At 47.1% G+C, this 13,716-nt stretch overlaps 1 protein-coding gene and 1 long non-coding RNA gene across 3 annotated transcripts in view; both read left to right on the top strand.

The window, feature by feature from the left end:
• The window catches only part of LOC113973594, a 31,386-nt gene extending 26,854 nt beyond the window's left edge, over positions 1-4,532 (top strand). For both annotated transcript variants that reach the window (XR_003536265.1, XR_003536266.1), the window contains exon 5: positions 4,466-4,532. This is a non-coding gene — a long non-coding RNA (uncharacterized LOC113973594). The remainder of the gene's footprint in view (positions 1-4,465) is intronic.
• A 151-nt stretch (positions 4,533-4,683) lies between these two features.
• The window catches only part of MBD5 (methyl-CpG binding domain protein 5), a 33,866-nt gene continuing 24,833 nt past the window's right edge, over positions 4,684-13,716 (top strand). The window contains exons 1-4 of the mRNA XM_027695924.1: positions 4,684-5,142; positions 8,299-8,401; positions 8,748-8,928; positions 11,015-13,168. Of these exons, the coding sequence (XP_027551725.1) occupies positions 5,030-5,142; positions 8,299-8,401; positions 8,748-8,928; positions 11,015-13,168 (2,551 nt within the window). The 5' untranslated portion in view covers positions 4,684-5,029. The remainder of the gene's footprint in view (positions 5,143-8,298; positions 8,402-8,747; positions 8,929-11,014; positions 13,169-13,716) is intronic.

Raw genomic sequence — 13,716 nt, 5'->3', positions numbered from 1 at the left:
TAAATCACATGTAAATCACATGTACAGCCGTGTCTTGCTCCTGGAGACCAACACAATGAGAGAAGATTGAAGGAAGGAAGGTTTCCTTTACACTTTTTGTTTGTTGAATCATCTCCTAAAAATAGGCCTTCATCAAATATTCACCACTGGTCTAATTAGTCAGGAGAAAGCTGCTTTTCAGAGTGGGAAAGCATTCCCAAAAAATGATGCAACATTTGTATGGGATGAGATGATATAGGAGAATCCCAGCTGATTGCTTGGGTAGACTTAAACAGATTAATAATGTGCAAACCATGACCAAATAAAAATTCCTTTTCACTCTGAGGGGATGGACAATGATGCTTTTTAAGAAGCTAACTTTTATTAGTTCTAAAACTCCAATAATTTGATTTGAGGGCATTTCTCATTCCATTCTGTAGGTTTTCTTGTGCTACAAAGGAAAGCCTCGAAAATGAGGGTGTGATTTGTGTCTCCCAGCCGTGTTTGGTGTCTGTTCCAAGGGTTTGCAGAGCTTTATTCCCAAAATGTGGTCATTCCATGGGTGACCACTGGGATTTGTGCATCCTTTGTGATCCGTGGAATTGTTGGGCACCATTAAAAGTTCGTGGAAAAAAAAGTGATGGAGCATCCAAAGTGATTGGAGGACAAGGGGGGATGGATTTAAACTGAAAGAGGAGAGATTTAGATTATGTTTTAGTGGGAATAAATTCTTTACTCAAAAGGTTGGACAGGGCTTGGGGCAACCTGGGATAGTGGAAGGTGTCCCTGCCCATGGCAGGGATGGAATGGGATGAGCTTTAAGGTCCCTTCCAACCCAAACCATCCTGGGATTCCATGATGATTCTATGTTTTTGCAATATCAGACTGTCAAAATTTGTCTCAATAAGTCCATTTATTAATAAAATAAATATTAATCACATCATATGGGGATAGATCAGAATCCAGACAATTTGTATCTAATTTAAATTTTTTACTTTTACACCAAGTTTTCTCTTTCCCTGCTTGACTAAAGAAGTTGTTAAAGTGAACATGAACAGCTGAGCGTGCAGAGAGGCCCTAAAATGCAACATTTCAAAAAAAAGAAGTGAGAGAACCACATTAAAAATTGAAAACATACCTTCAGCATATGAAAATTAGGGAGAAATTTTCCATGGGGGGAAGGGGTCCAGGGGGCTGAAGGGGGGGCAGGGCAGGAATTCGGTGTAGTTTTGCATAGTTCTCCAGTGAAATATTTTGAAGGATATTGTAATGGAACAGGATTGCAAAACAAATCTAAAAGGCATGTCCTGGCTCACGGGGAAAAGGAGGAATTGGGTTAGATGTGGAAAGCTGTGTTTGCTCGTGGGGAGATAACAGGAGTTGTCTGGAGCTGTGAGAAGGTTGTGGAGGAGAGGGATTTATTGCATGGGCTGATGGGAGTCAGGCCTCTGGGTGGGATCCAGTGTCCAGAATACCTTGGATTTGCTCCAGCTCCTTTCTATCCCAATCCAAGGTGTGGAACGCTTCAGATGGAGCGTTCGGATGGGGAAGGGAAAAACGGTGCATCAAGAGGTGGGATTTTTCTGCAGTCAGGAATTCACAGGATCACAGAATCACAGGATCACAGAATCCCAGGATCACTGAATCCCAGGATCACTGAGGCTGGAAAAGCTCTCCAAGATCAGAGTCCCCCCTGTGCCCAATGCCCACCTTGTCCCCCAGCCCAGAGCACTGAGTGCCACGGCCAGGCCTTCCTGGGACACCTTCAGGGATGGGCACTCCAAACCTCCCTGGGCAGCCCCTGCCAAGGCCTGACCACCCTTTCCAGGGAGAAATTCTTCCTCCTGTCCAACCTGACCCTCCCCTGGCACAGCCTGAGGCCATTTCCTCTCCTCCTGTGGGGTTGTAGGTCCCTGGACCAGTAAAAAATGTAAAGGTTTGAGTAGTCTGGTGTTATGGAGTTAAATGAAAGAACACACAGGAACTTTCTGTGGGGATTAGGGCTGGATTTCTGTACCAGAACATGGATGGGCAGCTCTTCCCTGTGCCATTGCAGTGGTTACTGTAAGGACTGGGGGCTTTACTGCCTGCACTTTGTGGAAATCCACGTGGAATTTGCTCCTTAGCCATTAATACCCGAAATATTTAAGAGCTGAGAACAAATAAATGTTATAAATTCTGCTTTAGCAATTCTTACTTTCCACAGAATCCCAGAATCCCAGAAGGGTTTGGGTTGAAAGGACCTTCTAGATCATCCCATTCCAATTCCCTGGCACCTTCCAGTATCCCAGGTTGCTCCAACCTGGCCTTGGACACTTCCAGGGATCCAGGGGCAACCACAGCTTCTCTGGGCAACCTGTGCCAGGGCCTCCCCACCCTCCCAGCCAGGAATTTCTCCCTAATCTCTCATCTAAACCTGCCCTCTTTCATAAAAATATTTAAATACTTTCCACAGAAGAAGCAATTAAGGACTTTTTTTTGCTCCTTTTTGTGCCATTTCACACCCTGAAGAAGGTTGTTGTGATCAGTTGTGGTGGAGGTGGAATGAGATGTTAACTGAGACAGGACACTGCAGATCCAGCAGAAATACAAGGTTTCTTCCAAGCATCTCTTGCAAAAAAAAAAAAGTTGCTGGATATTATTTACTCATAATGGATCCAGAGAAACTGCCCTAAACAGCAACGTGAACCACAGCAAGGCTGGGCTGAGATGAGCAGCTTTCCCTTCACCCCGTGCTCCCAGGATTTTAAATATATATTTCCTGGTGTTGTCACGTCACAGAAGGTTAATTCTCACTCAGAGTAACAGGGAAATTATTCCCCTATTTTAGCCTTCCACAGGAAATTCAGCAGGAAAGTAAATTCTGCCTTAGGTTGGATGGAACATCATCTGCTCCCTCCTTAAGGAGGATAAAACCAATCCAACGTCAGGATTCCTGAACTGTTGCCAAGAGCTTCCAAATCCTGTTCCTGTGTCCCAGACTGAGGATTGTTTTGACAAGATGTCCCTGTGACATTCCCAGGGAGCTCCTCAGTCTCCTGGTCCCTTCCCCAGTCTTGTCCAGCCAAGGATTACATCCTGCTGGAGTGCTCCAGAGTCTTGGAAAGTGGAAGCAGAGCAGCTCCAGGCTATTCCAGAAGGCTCCAGGCTATTCCAGCTCCAGGCTATTCCAGAAGGCTTCATCCCACAGCAAATCTGAAATCCCGGAATCTTTAAGGTTGGAAAAGGCCTCCAGGTCCAACCTTTGCCCAAATCCCCCCGTGGTCTTCAGATCTCAGCCCTTGAGTCCAGGGGCTCTGCCCAACCTGCTCCTCATCCTTGGAAAGACTCCAGGGATTTTTCTTTCCCCACGGAGCGTTTGGAGCTTTATATTTGTAAAAAGAACATCTAAAGAGAATGTTCTGTGTTAGGGGACTTGAGGGAACATTCCCAGGACTCTGTTTATGCCTCTCCAGTCTTCCTTTAGTGGCCTTGAAGGAAGGAGCTGTTATTCCTGTTAAATATAGATTTAATGTGGTGCTCTTGCAGAAATGTGGGATCCTGAGTCTTCATGTTCCATTTCTAGCTCAAAAAAAACCCTTTTCTTATTAAAATCAGTCAGGTCTGTAACATTTACTGTGTTTAACATGTTGGCATGACAGAGTGTCAGGAATGAGGCAGAAATGACACATGATCCCAAATAAAACCTGTTAATGTTGTTACTCCAACCGTCATCGGTGCCTTTTGTGTTTGAATTTTAGGATTGCTGTTTGTTCTGATGTGTTTACTGTTCCAATCCCACACTCCCATGTTTGTCTCACCTTAACAAAACACCCAGACTCGAGAGCTCAGCCTCACCTGGTCAACTTGGAAACCTGTTTTGGGGAAATAACATAATTTTGGGGGAATAACATTGTTGTGAACTTCGGTCATGAAGAGTTAAATCATGGAGGGGGGGGGGAAGGAATTATTCCTGAAGATATTCAGATTGTTTCCCAGGTATTCAGAGATCAGTGCCTTGATGCTGCATTTTCCCTTTTTACAACACAATTTTTGGAAAGATGATTATTTAAATTTAATCCAAATGCAGCGCTTTTCCATTTTTATGGATATTACCGAGCCCGGAAGCAGCTTCCTCCACATTAAATTCATTCAGGTTTATAAACAATTTTTAAAGGGCATTAATTTAGTCATCTGCTGATGGTTCTGAACAGAAGAATACGTGAAAATATTCAGTGAAAAGATGCATCCCTTAATTCACCCAAACTGTACATTAACTATGCAATAGCAGCTTCACTCTTGTTGCTTTTAAGACGTAGTTCCATCCACGTATAAATAGAATTTGCTGGCAGGTTTATATTTACTCTAAGCCTTGTTTTAATGGTTCCACTGACATTGAAAATCTGAATTTTAAGCTCTTTAAATGGCTGCAGCTGTAAACACCTCCCTGCGCTGAAAAACTTGGGGAAAACGTTTTTTTTCAGGCTGTTTCATCCATGTTTTTCAGGCTGTTTTATTGGAGCCAAGGAGTCATGAAAGAAACCCAAGAAGACAACTTGGACAGCGAGCAGAAGCTAAAAAGCAAACAGAAAGAATGTGGCATACAAAGGGTGTAATACCTGGAGGTACTGGATCTGACTCATATTTATAAAAAAAATGAGACAAGCTTTCACCAAGTACAAGTTCTCTGAGCCAGTCCTCAAGCTGGGAGCCAATTCCAACTAGGAATTCTCCTTTCCTGACAGGTAACGAAAGGATTGGCGAATTATGATTTGCCCAAGTCGGAAGCACTAATTTTTTTTCCTCTCTAGAGTTCGTCCTTATGAATAGATAAGGAGTTTAAACCTTGCATATTTAATGTGGACTGTGATGGGAAAAGTGACTCGTTGAACCAAAATGGCCCCTCGGAAGGACTTGGTTTCAAACTGAGCTCGGAGCCTCCCGATGCACTTTGTCCGATTCGGGATCAGCCGAGCTGCAGGGCCTGCTCTGGGAGGCCAGGATGACATGTAGGAGAAGGAGATCCCCCTCCTGTTGATATCTCTGGAGTCTCACAAGCAGAAACGGGAAAATGAATGGTGGGAAGGAGTGTGACGGAGGGGACACGGACGGAGGGCCACCAGCAGTGCAAGTTCCCGTGGGGTGGCAGCGGCGGGTGGACCAAAGTGGAGTTCTCTACATCAGGTAAGGTCACCCCAGGGGCACCTGCTTTCCTTGCTCTGGGGGTTCTGTCGTTAAATTAATTTAAATTAATTATTACTGCCAGTTGGGGCAGCAAATAAGGGACTCAGCTCCTTCCTCGCACTCAAAAACGTCCCGGGAAACTTGTTGTTTTCCAAGGGGATTTTTGAAGCTGAAGGAGGGCAGGGTGAGATGGGATATTGGGAAGGAATTCCTGGCTGGGAGGGTGGGGAGGCCCTGGCACAGGTTGGGCAGAGAAGCTGTGGCTGCCCCTGGATCCCTGGAAGTGTCCAAGGCCAGGTTGGAGCAACCTGGGCTGGTGAAAGCTGTCCCTGCCCATGGCAGGGGGTGGGACTGGTTGATCTTTAGGTCCCTTCCATCCCAAATTATTCCAGGATTCTGTGATTTTTTTTGAAAGGGAATTTAAGTTATGTAACTGCTTAATACCTGTAGAACTTCTGTGGCTACTCAGTAGCTCCAAAAAACATCAGTTTTGTTATGCCCACGGAAGTTCTCTGTTCACTATCACTGCTGTTCTCCAGCAAGATTTACTCCTATGGATTCCTCACATCTCTCCTGTAGGAAAAGAAACAGGAACATAAGCCTAAATCTGAAGTTTTAGGTACTTTATTTGTTTATTTTCGTGGCTTATTGGATTTTTTTGGGTTTTTTTGCTTCGCCCCAGAACGGTCACGAAGAAATGCATTGAAATTGGTATTAAATCAATGTGTTCAGACAAACAGACTGTAAATTAAATGTTATTGGAAAAAAAAGATCAAAGTCAGCTTTAACAAAATGTGGGGAGAGCAGGTTTACATCACACAGGTCCAGTCTGTTATTTGCTTAATCTCATTCCACTATTCTGTCATTAAAATAACCACATTTTATGTATTACCAAGACAAAACCCTTTAATGAGTCAAAGCCTGCTCCAATTTTACACTAAACTACCATAAAAGATCAGATGCATTCCGGGATTTCTTGTTGATGTTCCCAATTAGCAGAATCCAACCAAATCCGTGTCAGTGATACCCATGTCAGGAGAGAAATCGCCTTCCCTTGCACTTCTCATTACAGCTCTAATTCACTGGGCCTCTGCCTGAGTTCAAAATCAATGAGAAAGGAAAAGTTCTGGCTTGGTTGGGGCCTTTTTTTTCCCAATAATTTTTATATCCAGACACCAGGACATCAAATGCTTTGGTACTTTTATGTCCCTCGTGATCCCACCCGCTTTTCAACTTGGTTTTCTACAGCTCTGAGAAGTTTCATACATTTCCTACAGCCTTGGGGGTGACTGTGTTATTTCTGCCCTCTTCCCATGTTCTTTTTTTATTCTTTAATTCAGTGGTTAAAGGGTGGAAGTCAAATAGTCCCATCTCCTGCTTGACATGGAGCATCCACAGGGCTCAGCCAGGGCAGCTGGATCTCCAAGGACTGAATCCTGCTCTGCCCTGAAGTGTGCACAGCATTTATGGAGACAAGGAAAGGTCAAACAATATTGACTCCACAGCTATCCTAGGGAAAATTAGTGGATATATTAAGATCTGACATGATTTAACCATCCCAGCTGAATAAAGACCCTGTGTTTGTGCTCCCCTGTAAAGCACACAAGCGTTGCTGGCAGCTGGCAGCACTTGCTTTGGATTAAATCAAGATTAAATCCATTAATTAACTAGTTTTTATTACCTGGTAAAAGCACTGAGTTGATTCTCAGGGCTTTGCTTGGTAAAACTGTGCTGCTGCCTTAAAGTAGGGCCTAAACCATCCCTGGAAGTGTCCAAGGCCAGGTTGGACGGGGCTTGGAGCAACCTGGGCTGGTGGAAGGTGTCCCTGCCCATGGCAGGGGGTGGAATGGGATGATCTTAAGGTCCCTTCCAACCCAAACCATTCCATGATTCCATGGATTCTTACAAAGGAAGCGTGAGGAGATCTGTGCACACAAAAGAGACTTTGCAGTTATGGCTCTGCCCAGGAACAGGAAAAAAAATGGGCCTTTTTAAAGTTTGGTGGTTTCTTGTGGACAAATAACCCTGGCTGTACGTGCAGGAGGGATGGTGGATCCCACATCCCACAGATTCACTGGAATGACCTTCCTTCACACCCTCTGATCATGAGCACAGTGTGGGTTTTTTTCCAGGATCTCCTTGATCCTGAACTGGTCACGTGTGTCCAGGCAAACTGCACAAAAGGGTTATTTAGGATTGCTTTATTCCAGAAATATTCCAAAAAAAAGAGCCTTTTTTTTTTGTTTACCCAGTCCTGACTCCAGAGCATACTGAACATGAATTTTTAAGCATCACAGAAAGTGTCTGTGGAGGTTTGAGGTGCAGATGGGATGGTCCAGAGCAAATCCCATGGGAAGCTGTTCCATCACCAAGTGTGGAGCTGAGCATAGTCAGGACAGGTTGGCAAAGTCCAAAGGGATCATGATTTAACCAGTCTGGAGCTGAAATTCAAATAAATTGAAATGAAGAGTAGTTTTCCCCTCCTCCCCGAGGATTCCAGACAGGGAAGGTTTGACTTCCTGACCTGTCACTTCAGCCCTATTTTTAGTTTTGCTCTTTTATCTTCCTCACCCTCAAAACTGTCACTGTTACACAGATTCAGCCCGAGCACTTCTCCCAAAAATAACCATTCCAGGGCAAGTCTGGCAAATAAATCCCTGATTTAAAGTGTCAGCAGAGCTGAAAATGTCACTTGCAGATGTTGCTTTAGATGTCACTTGGTTCTTGTGCGGGAGGAGACGTTTCCACCTTGGGTTTTAAGCGCCAAAGTTTGTCACAGTTTGTTTGGAATTTGTTTTCCTCATCCAAGCTATTCCAGTTGGGTTGTTTTTGTTAAAAATTGGGGCTATTTGCAGCTCCTGGCTCCTGGGTGGGCTGTTCCTCACTTCCACTGAGAGGATCCAAGTCTTAGCTGGATGAAACCAAACTTTGTGCAACTCAGAGACCTGGATGCAACAGTTTTATTTCCTTTAAAATATGTTTGAGAGGGGGTTTTTTTTGGTGTTTTTTATGAAGTTTCATTGCAATTCTTGACAAAAAGCAAGAAATAATATGGAAAAAATAATAAATATAGCTCTCCTTGTGAGTTTTTAGACCGGCAGGTGCAAGTCATGACCTATCAAATAGCTTTTATTCATCATTTCTGTTCCTTTACAGTCCCAGTGGGTCTTTATTATCCTGCTTGGAGCAGGTGAAGACTTACTTGCTGACTGATGGAACGTGCAAGTGTGGCCTAGAATGTCCTCTTGTTCTTCCCAAGGTAAAGCAAAGCAGCATTTTGGGTCTTTACTGGAATATTTATGATGCCATGGCTTGACCTCTGTTCACATCATATATGTGTATATCAAAATAAGTAGAGTGCACCCAAAGTTCTACCCTAAAATCCAAAAGTTAATCTCTCCTCTGCCTCCTCCCCTCTTGGACAGGATCTGACTCAGTTATTATAAATATATTTATCATTTCCAAACTTCCTGTCAATGTAGGAGCAGTCAAAGAGCTCTGAGGAACAGAGGAAAATTCCTGTATATTCTGTATGAAATTGAGGTGTGTTTGGTGAGTTTTCTGCCCATAATCATGGCTTAAACACTGGAATTTTTCACTCCCAGGTGTTTAATTTCGATCCTGGAGCTGCTGTGAAGCAGAGAACTGCTGAAGATGTCAAAGCAGATGAAGATGTCACCAAACTATGCATCCACAAGAGGAAGATCATTGCTGTGGCTACACTGCACAAAAGCATGGAAGCACCTCATCCTTCCCTGGTTCTCACCAGTCCCGGGGGTGGAACAAGTGAGTAAAACTTAAATCCTGCAGAATCACTTGATAATCTTAATTTTGTACATGTAATTACTATGCAAAACCACCCCCGAAAGTCTGATGTGTCTGTGAGTGCAAAAATAAACAGATTTAAGGAATAAATGGAATGATCAGAGATGCAGGGAGATAGAAAATGAGTCTAAATCAGGTCATTCCCAGCCCAAGAGCATGATTTTCTTGGAAAAGGTATCAGATTGTTCTAGAACAAAGAAAATACATTAACTCTCATCTTTTGGAACTGTGGCAGTATGTCTGATATTCTGTCACATGGGAAATTAGAGGAGCAGAATAAAGTGATTATGAAGGGATTAGGACGTGGCTAAATGGGAAATTGTGTTGTAAAGGAGAAGATACAGCAAAGGAGATCTCCACTGTAATTTCTCAAGGATTATTTTTAGGCACCAACCTGGATTAGCATTTTAATTATCCATGTCAACATAAAAAAAAAAGAGAAAATAAGTAATGTGTTGGTGGCTGGGAGTTGACAGGTGTTACCAAAACAAGAGAAGGTCAAAACCACGTTGTAAAACCGGGGGGATCACTGAGATCTGGGGTGAAAGAAAAGGTGTAACAACAAATCCTGATAATTCTGAGGTTGTTCACCTGGAAAAAACAACTTTTAGCTGTAAATGATTGAGAAACAAGACCCATAAGATCAGATGGCAGGATGGTGCTGACCAATGTGAAGTTTAACCCACGCTGTTCATAGGACTGATTTTCACATTGAAATTTAGGATTTTAAACCTCTGTTTAAATTTTTTTGCAATGTCATTTCATTTGTAACTAGCAGTGCAGTTTCCCAAGGTGCTACACATTTTCCTCCTTAATTTTTTTTGATGAGTGGTACTTAAATTACATTCTTGATTTCAAAAAATTAGCAGAATGAAGGAGGTGAAACCAGGTAAGTATTCAAGATATGAGTGACTTTCAGGTGCTTTTACCTTCTCTGCTGGTCAGAATTTTGTGCCCTAAGCAAAGAAGAAAATTTCCCAATAAATGGCCTTTGTAAGCAAAATATCTTTTCATTTTCACACCCTTGCATGTGACCATTTGCTTAGTTCCAGCATTCAAGGTGAGGCCTCTCATACTCATTTTATTTTGCAGTTCAGCCTTGAGTTTTGTCCCCTAAATTGAGACTTTGGTTGTATTTTGGGACAGGTAAAATGTTTGTTTCTGTGGTGGTGTGGCTGGTTGTGCAAACAGAATGAAAGCAGGAATGTCAGTCTGCCCAGGCTGAAGGAGAGATGGGAATGGAATTCTTTTGAGCAGAAGAATTTCAAGGCACCTCTGAGTTCCTCTGGAGATGGAATTTGCAGCTCCCAATTGGAGTTTGCACATTGAGGGGCTCCGTGCCAAGCGCTCTGAGCTGAATTGCAAATTCCCAGAGCAGCACAACTGGCAGAAAGTCCCCCAGACTTTGGAGCTGCTTGTGATGATGTTCTGAAAGTAAAACATTGGGGGGAAAAAAAATCTTTTTAAATAAAGATGGGAAGTGGCCTCGTGCTTGTAGGAAGGTCTGGGCTCAAAAGCGGGAATTTTTCCATTGTAGAGGGGTTCCTGTGTCAACATGTGCAAATATCCCCAAGGCTTTTATCCTGAAAACAAACATCTAAAGCATCCAGAATCCCTCATCAGGGAAAGCGTTTGGGGCAGCACCTGGGAAGTGAGTCTCAGCCCTGGCTGGGCTTTGTTCCTCCTGTCCTCAATAGATGGTGCCAGAGGCTCCTTTTCCCTGCGACAGCGGCTCCCTGCTCCTGCCAGAGGGCTGCTGCTGGAAATCCAGGAGTGGGACGCTGGAGGTGATGGTTGGAAAAGACAGAAGGGCAGGAGAAAGGTTTCCAGTTGTCCATATTTATATGGGATATTAAATTAAGATCTGTACAGGGCGACAGGCGCCGTTCCAGCAGCTCCTCAGTGACTGGGGTTTCATTCCTCTGGAAGCCCAAGTTTAGCCAGAGGCTTCCTTGCTTTTAGGAATATTTTCACACCCTGTAGTTCTGCACTGAAACCTGTGATGCTGCGTTTCCAAACAGTGACTGTTGTGTGTTTTTAACACCAGGTGCGACTCCGGTAGTTCCCACTCGAGCAGCAACTCCGAGATCCGCGAGGAATAAACCGCATGAAGGAATTACAAATTCCGTGATGCCGGAATGTAAGACTCCTTTCAAGCTGATGATCGGGGCATCCAATGCCATGGGGAGGCTGTACGTGCAAGAGATGGCCGGGAGCCAGCAGCCAGAGCTCCATCCTGTGTATCCCAGGCAGAGGTTGGGGAGCAGTGAGCTGGGACAGAAGTCTCCGTACCGGGGCAGCCACGGCGGGATGCCCAGCCCGGCCTCCTCGGGCTCGCAGATCTACGGCGACGGCTCCATCTCTCCCAGGACTGACCCGCTGGGGAGCCCCGACGTTTTCACCAGGAACAATCCCGGTTTCCACGGAGCGCCCAACTCCAGCCCCATCCACATGAGCAGGACGCCGCTGTCGCCGCCGTCGGTGATGCTGCACGGCTCCCCCATCCAGTCCTCCTGCGCCATGGCCGGCAGGACTAACATACCTCTGTCCCCCACCCTGACCACGAAAAGCCCCGTCATGAAAAAGCCCCTGTGCTCCTTCTCCGCGGGGATGGAGATCCCGCGGGCCATGTTCCACCACAAGCCCCCCCCGCAGGGCCCTCCCCCGCCCCCACCTCCCCCACCTCCGCCGCCGTCGTGCGCCCTGCAGAAAAAGCCATTGCCCTCCGAGAAGGATCCCCTCGGCATCCTGGACCCCATTCCCAGCAAGCCGGCGAGCCAGAACCCCGTGATCGTGCCCCCGTCCCCGTTCCACGCGAGCGCCCACTCTCAGGTACCCGTGATGAATGTAAGCATGCCCCCCGCCGTCGTGCCCCTGCCCAGCAACCTGCCCCTGCCCACCGTCAAACCCGCCCACGCCAACCACGCCAACCACGGCCAGAGGGTCCAGCACTCCGCCTCCACCTCCCTGTCCCCGTCGCCCGTGACCTCCCCGGTGCACATGATGGGCCCCGGGATGGGCAGGATCGAGGCCTCTCCCCAAAGGTCGCGCTCTTCCTCCACGTCGTCGGATCACGGGAACTTCCTGCTGCCCCCGGTCGGGCCGCAGTCGGCCTGCGGCGGCATCAAGGTCCCCCCCAGGTCCCCGAGGTCGACCATAGGCTCGCCGAGGCCGTCCATGCCATCCAGCCCTTCCACCAAGCACGATGGACTCGGCCAGTACAAGGACATCCCCAACCCGTTAATCGCTGGAATGAGCAATGTACTCAATCCTCCCAACAATGCAGTTTTTCCCGCTGCATCGGCTGGAAGCGGTTCCTTGAAGAGTCAGCCCGGTTTGCTGGGAATGCCTTTAAACCAGATCTTGAACCAGCACAACGCTGCCTCTTTCCCAGCCAGCAGTTTACTGTCAGCAGCAGCCAAAGCACAGCTAGCAAATCAAAACAAACTCGCTGGTACCAACAACAGCAGCAGTAGCAACTCTGGACCTGTTGCCGGCGGCGGCAACTCCGAAGGACACAGCACTTTAAATTCCATGTTCCCTCCTGCTGCCAACGTGCTCCTCCCCACCACGGAAGGGCAGAGCGGCCGAGCGGCACTGAGAGACAAACTGATGTCTCAGCAAAAGGATCCTCTGAGGAAAAGAAAGCAGCCCCCCACCACGGTGCTGAGCCTGCTGAGACAGTCCCAGTTGGACAGTTCTGGGGTTTCCAAAGCCGGATCCGATTTGATAAGAAAGCAGAGTCAAAGCTCCTTCCCCATCAGCTCCATGTCGCAGCTCCTGCAGTCCATGAGCTGCCAGAGCTCCCACGTGAGCAGCAATAGTTCCACGGGCTGTGGGAGCTCCGGCTCTGCCCTGCCCTGCTCCGGGAACCAGATGCACTTCCCGGAGCCCGCCCTGAGCTCGGGCGGCCTCCAGGCCCCGCTGGCGCCGGGGCTGCCCCTGCGCGGGGAGGGGCTGCACTGCCACGGCCCCAACCCTGCCTTTGGGCACGGGGCCAGCCCAGGCAGCACCAACCACCTGGCAGGGCTCATCAGCCAGATGCAGGCCGGTGGGAGCTGCGGGATGCTCCCGCAGTCGGGAATGGCTTTAGGAAACTCCTTGCACCAGAACCCACCTCAGGCGCGACTCCAGGCACCCTCGGCCCCGGTGATCCCCAACAGCATCGGCAGCAGCTGTAACCAGAGCAGCCCTGAAGCAGGTACGTGGCCTCCTGGGGGGATTCTCCTGGGCTTGACCTCTTGGAAATATGGGATGGCTGGTTTTAAACAGGTTCCTTCCCCATGTCTGTGTTTTAAACTGGAGTTTACCCGTGTGAGAAGTTGGTGCTCATACCCAGGTACTGATGTAAGAAGAGAGAAGACTCACAGCGGCTTTGCAGTGTCTGCAGGGGCTGCAGAGAAGCCACAGAGGGAATCTTCTTCAGGAACTGTAGTGGCAGGACACAGGGAATGGCTTCCCACTGCCAGAAGGCAGTTAGATGGGATATTGGGAAGGAATTCCTGGCTGGGAGGGTGGGGAGGCCCTGGCACAGGTTGCCCAGATGAACTGTGGCTGCTCCATCCCTGGAAGTGTCCAAGGCCAGGTTGGATGGGGATTGGAGCATCCTGGGCTAGTGGAAGGTGTCCCTGCCCATGGTCCCTGAGCTCTAAGGTCCCTTCCAACCCAAACCCTTCTGGGATTCTAATCCAAACCAGTGGTAAACAAGAATATATCTCCCTTGTCCTGGACAAAATCATCCTTCCTGTG

The sequence above is a fragment of the Neopelma chrysocephalum genome, unplaced genomic scaffold (assembly GCF_003984885.1).
Source record: "Neopelma chrysocephalum unplaced genomic scaffold, ASM398488v2 Primary Assembly neopelma1_103b, whole genome shotgun sequence".
In the NCBI taxonomy this organism is placed as follows: domain Eukaryota; kingdom Metazoa; phylum Chordata; class Aves; order Passeriformes; family Pipridae; genus Neopelma; species Neopelma chrysocephalum.
The sequence above is the reverse complement of the archived record's forward strand: the minus strand, read 5'-3'. Positions and strand labels throughout refer to the sequence as shown.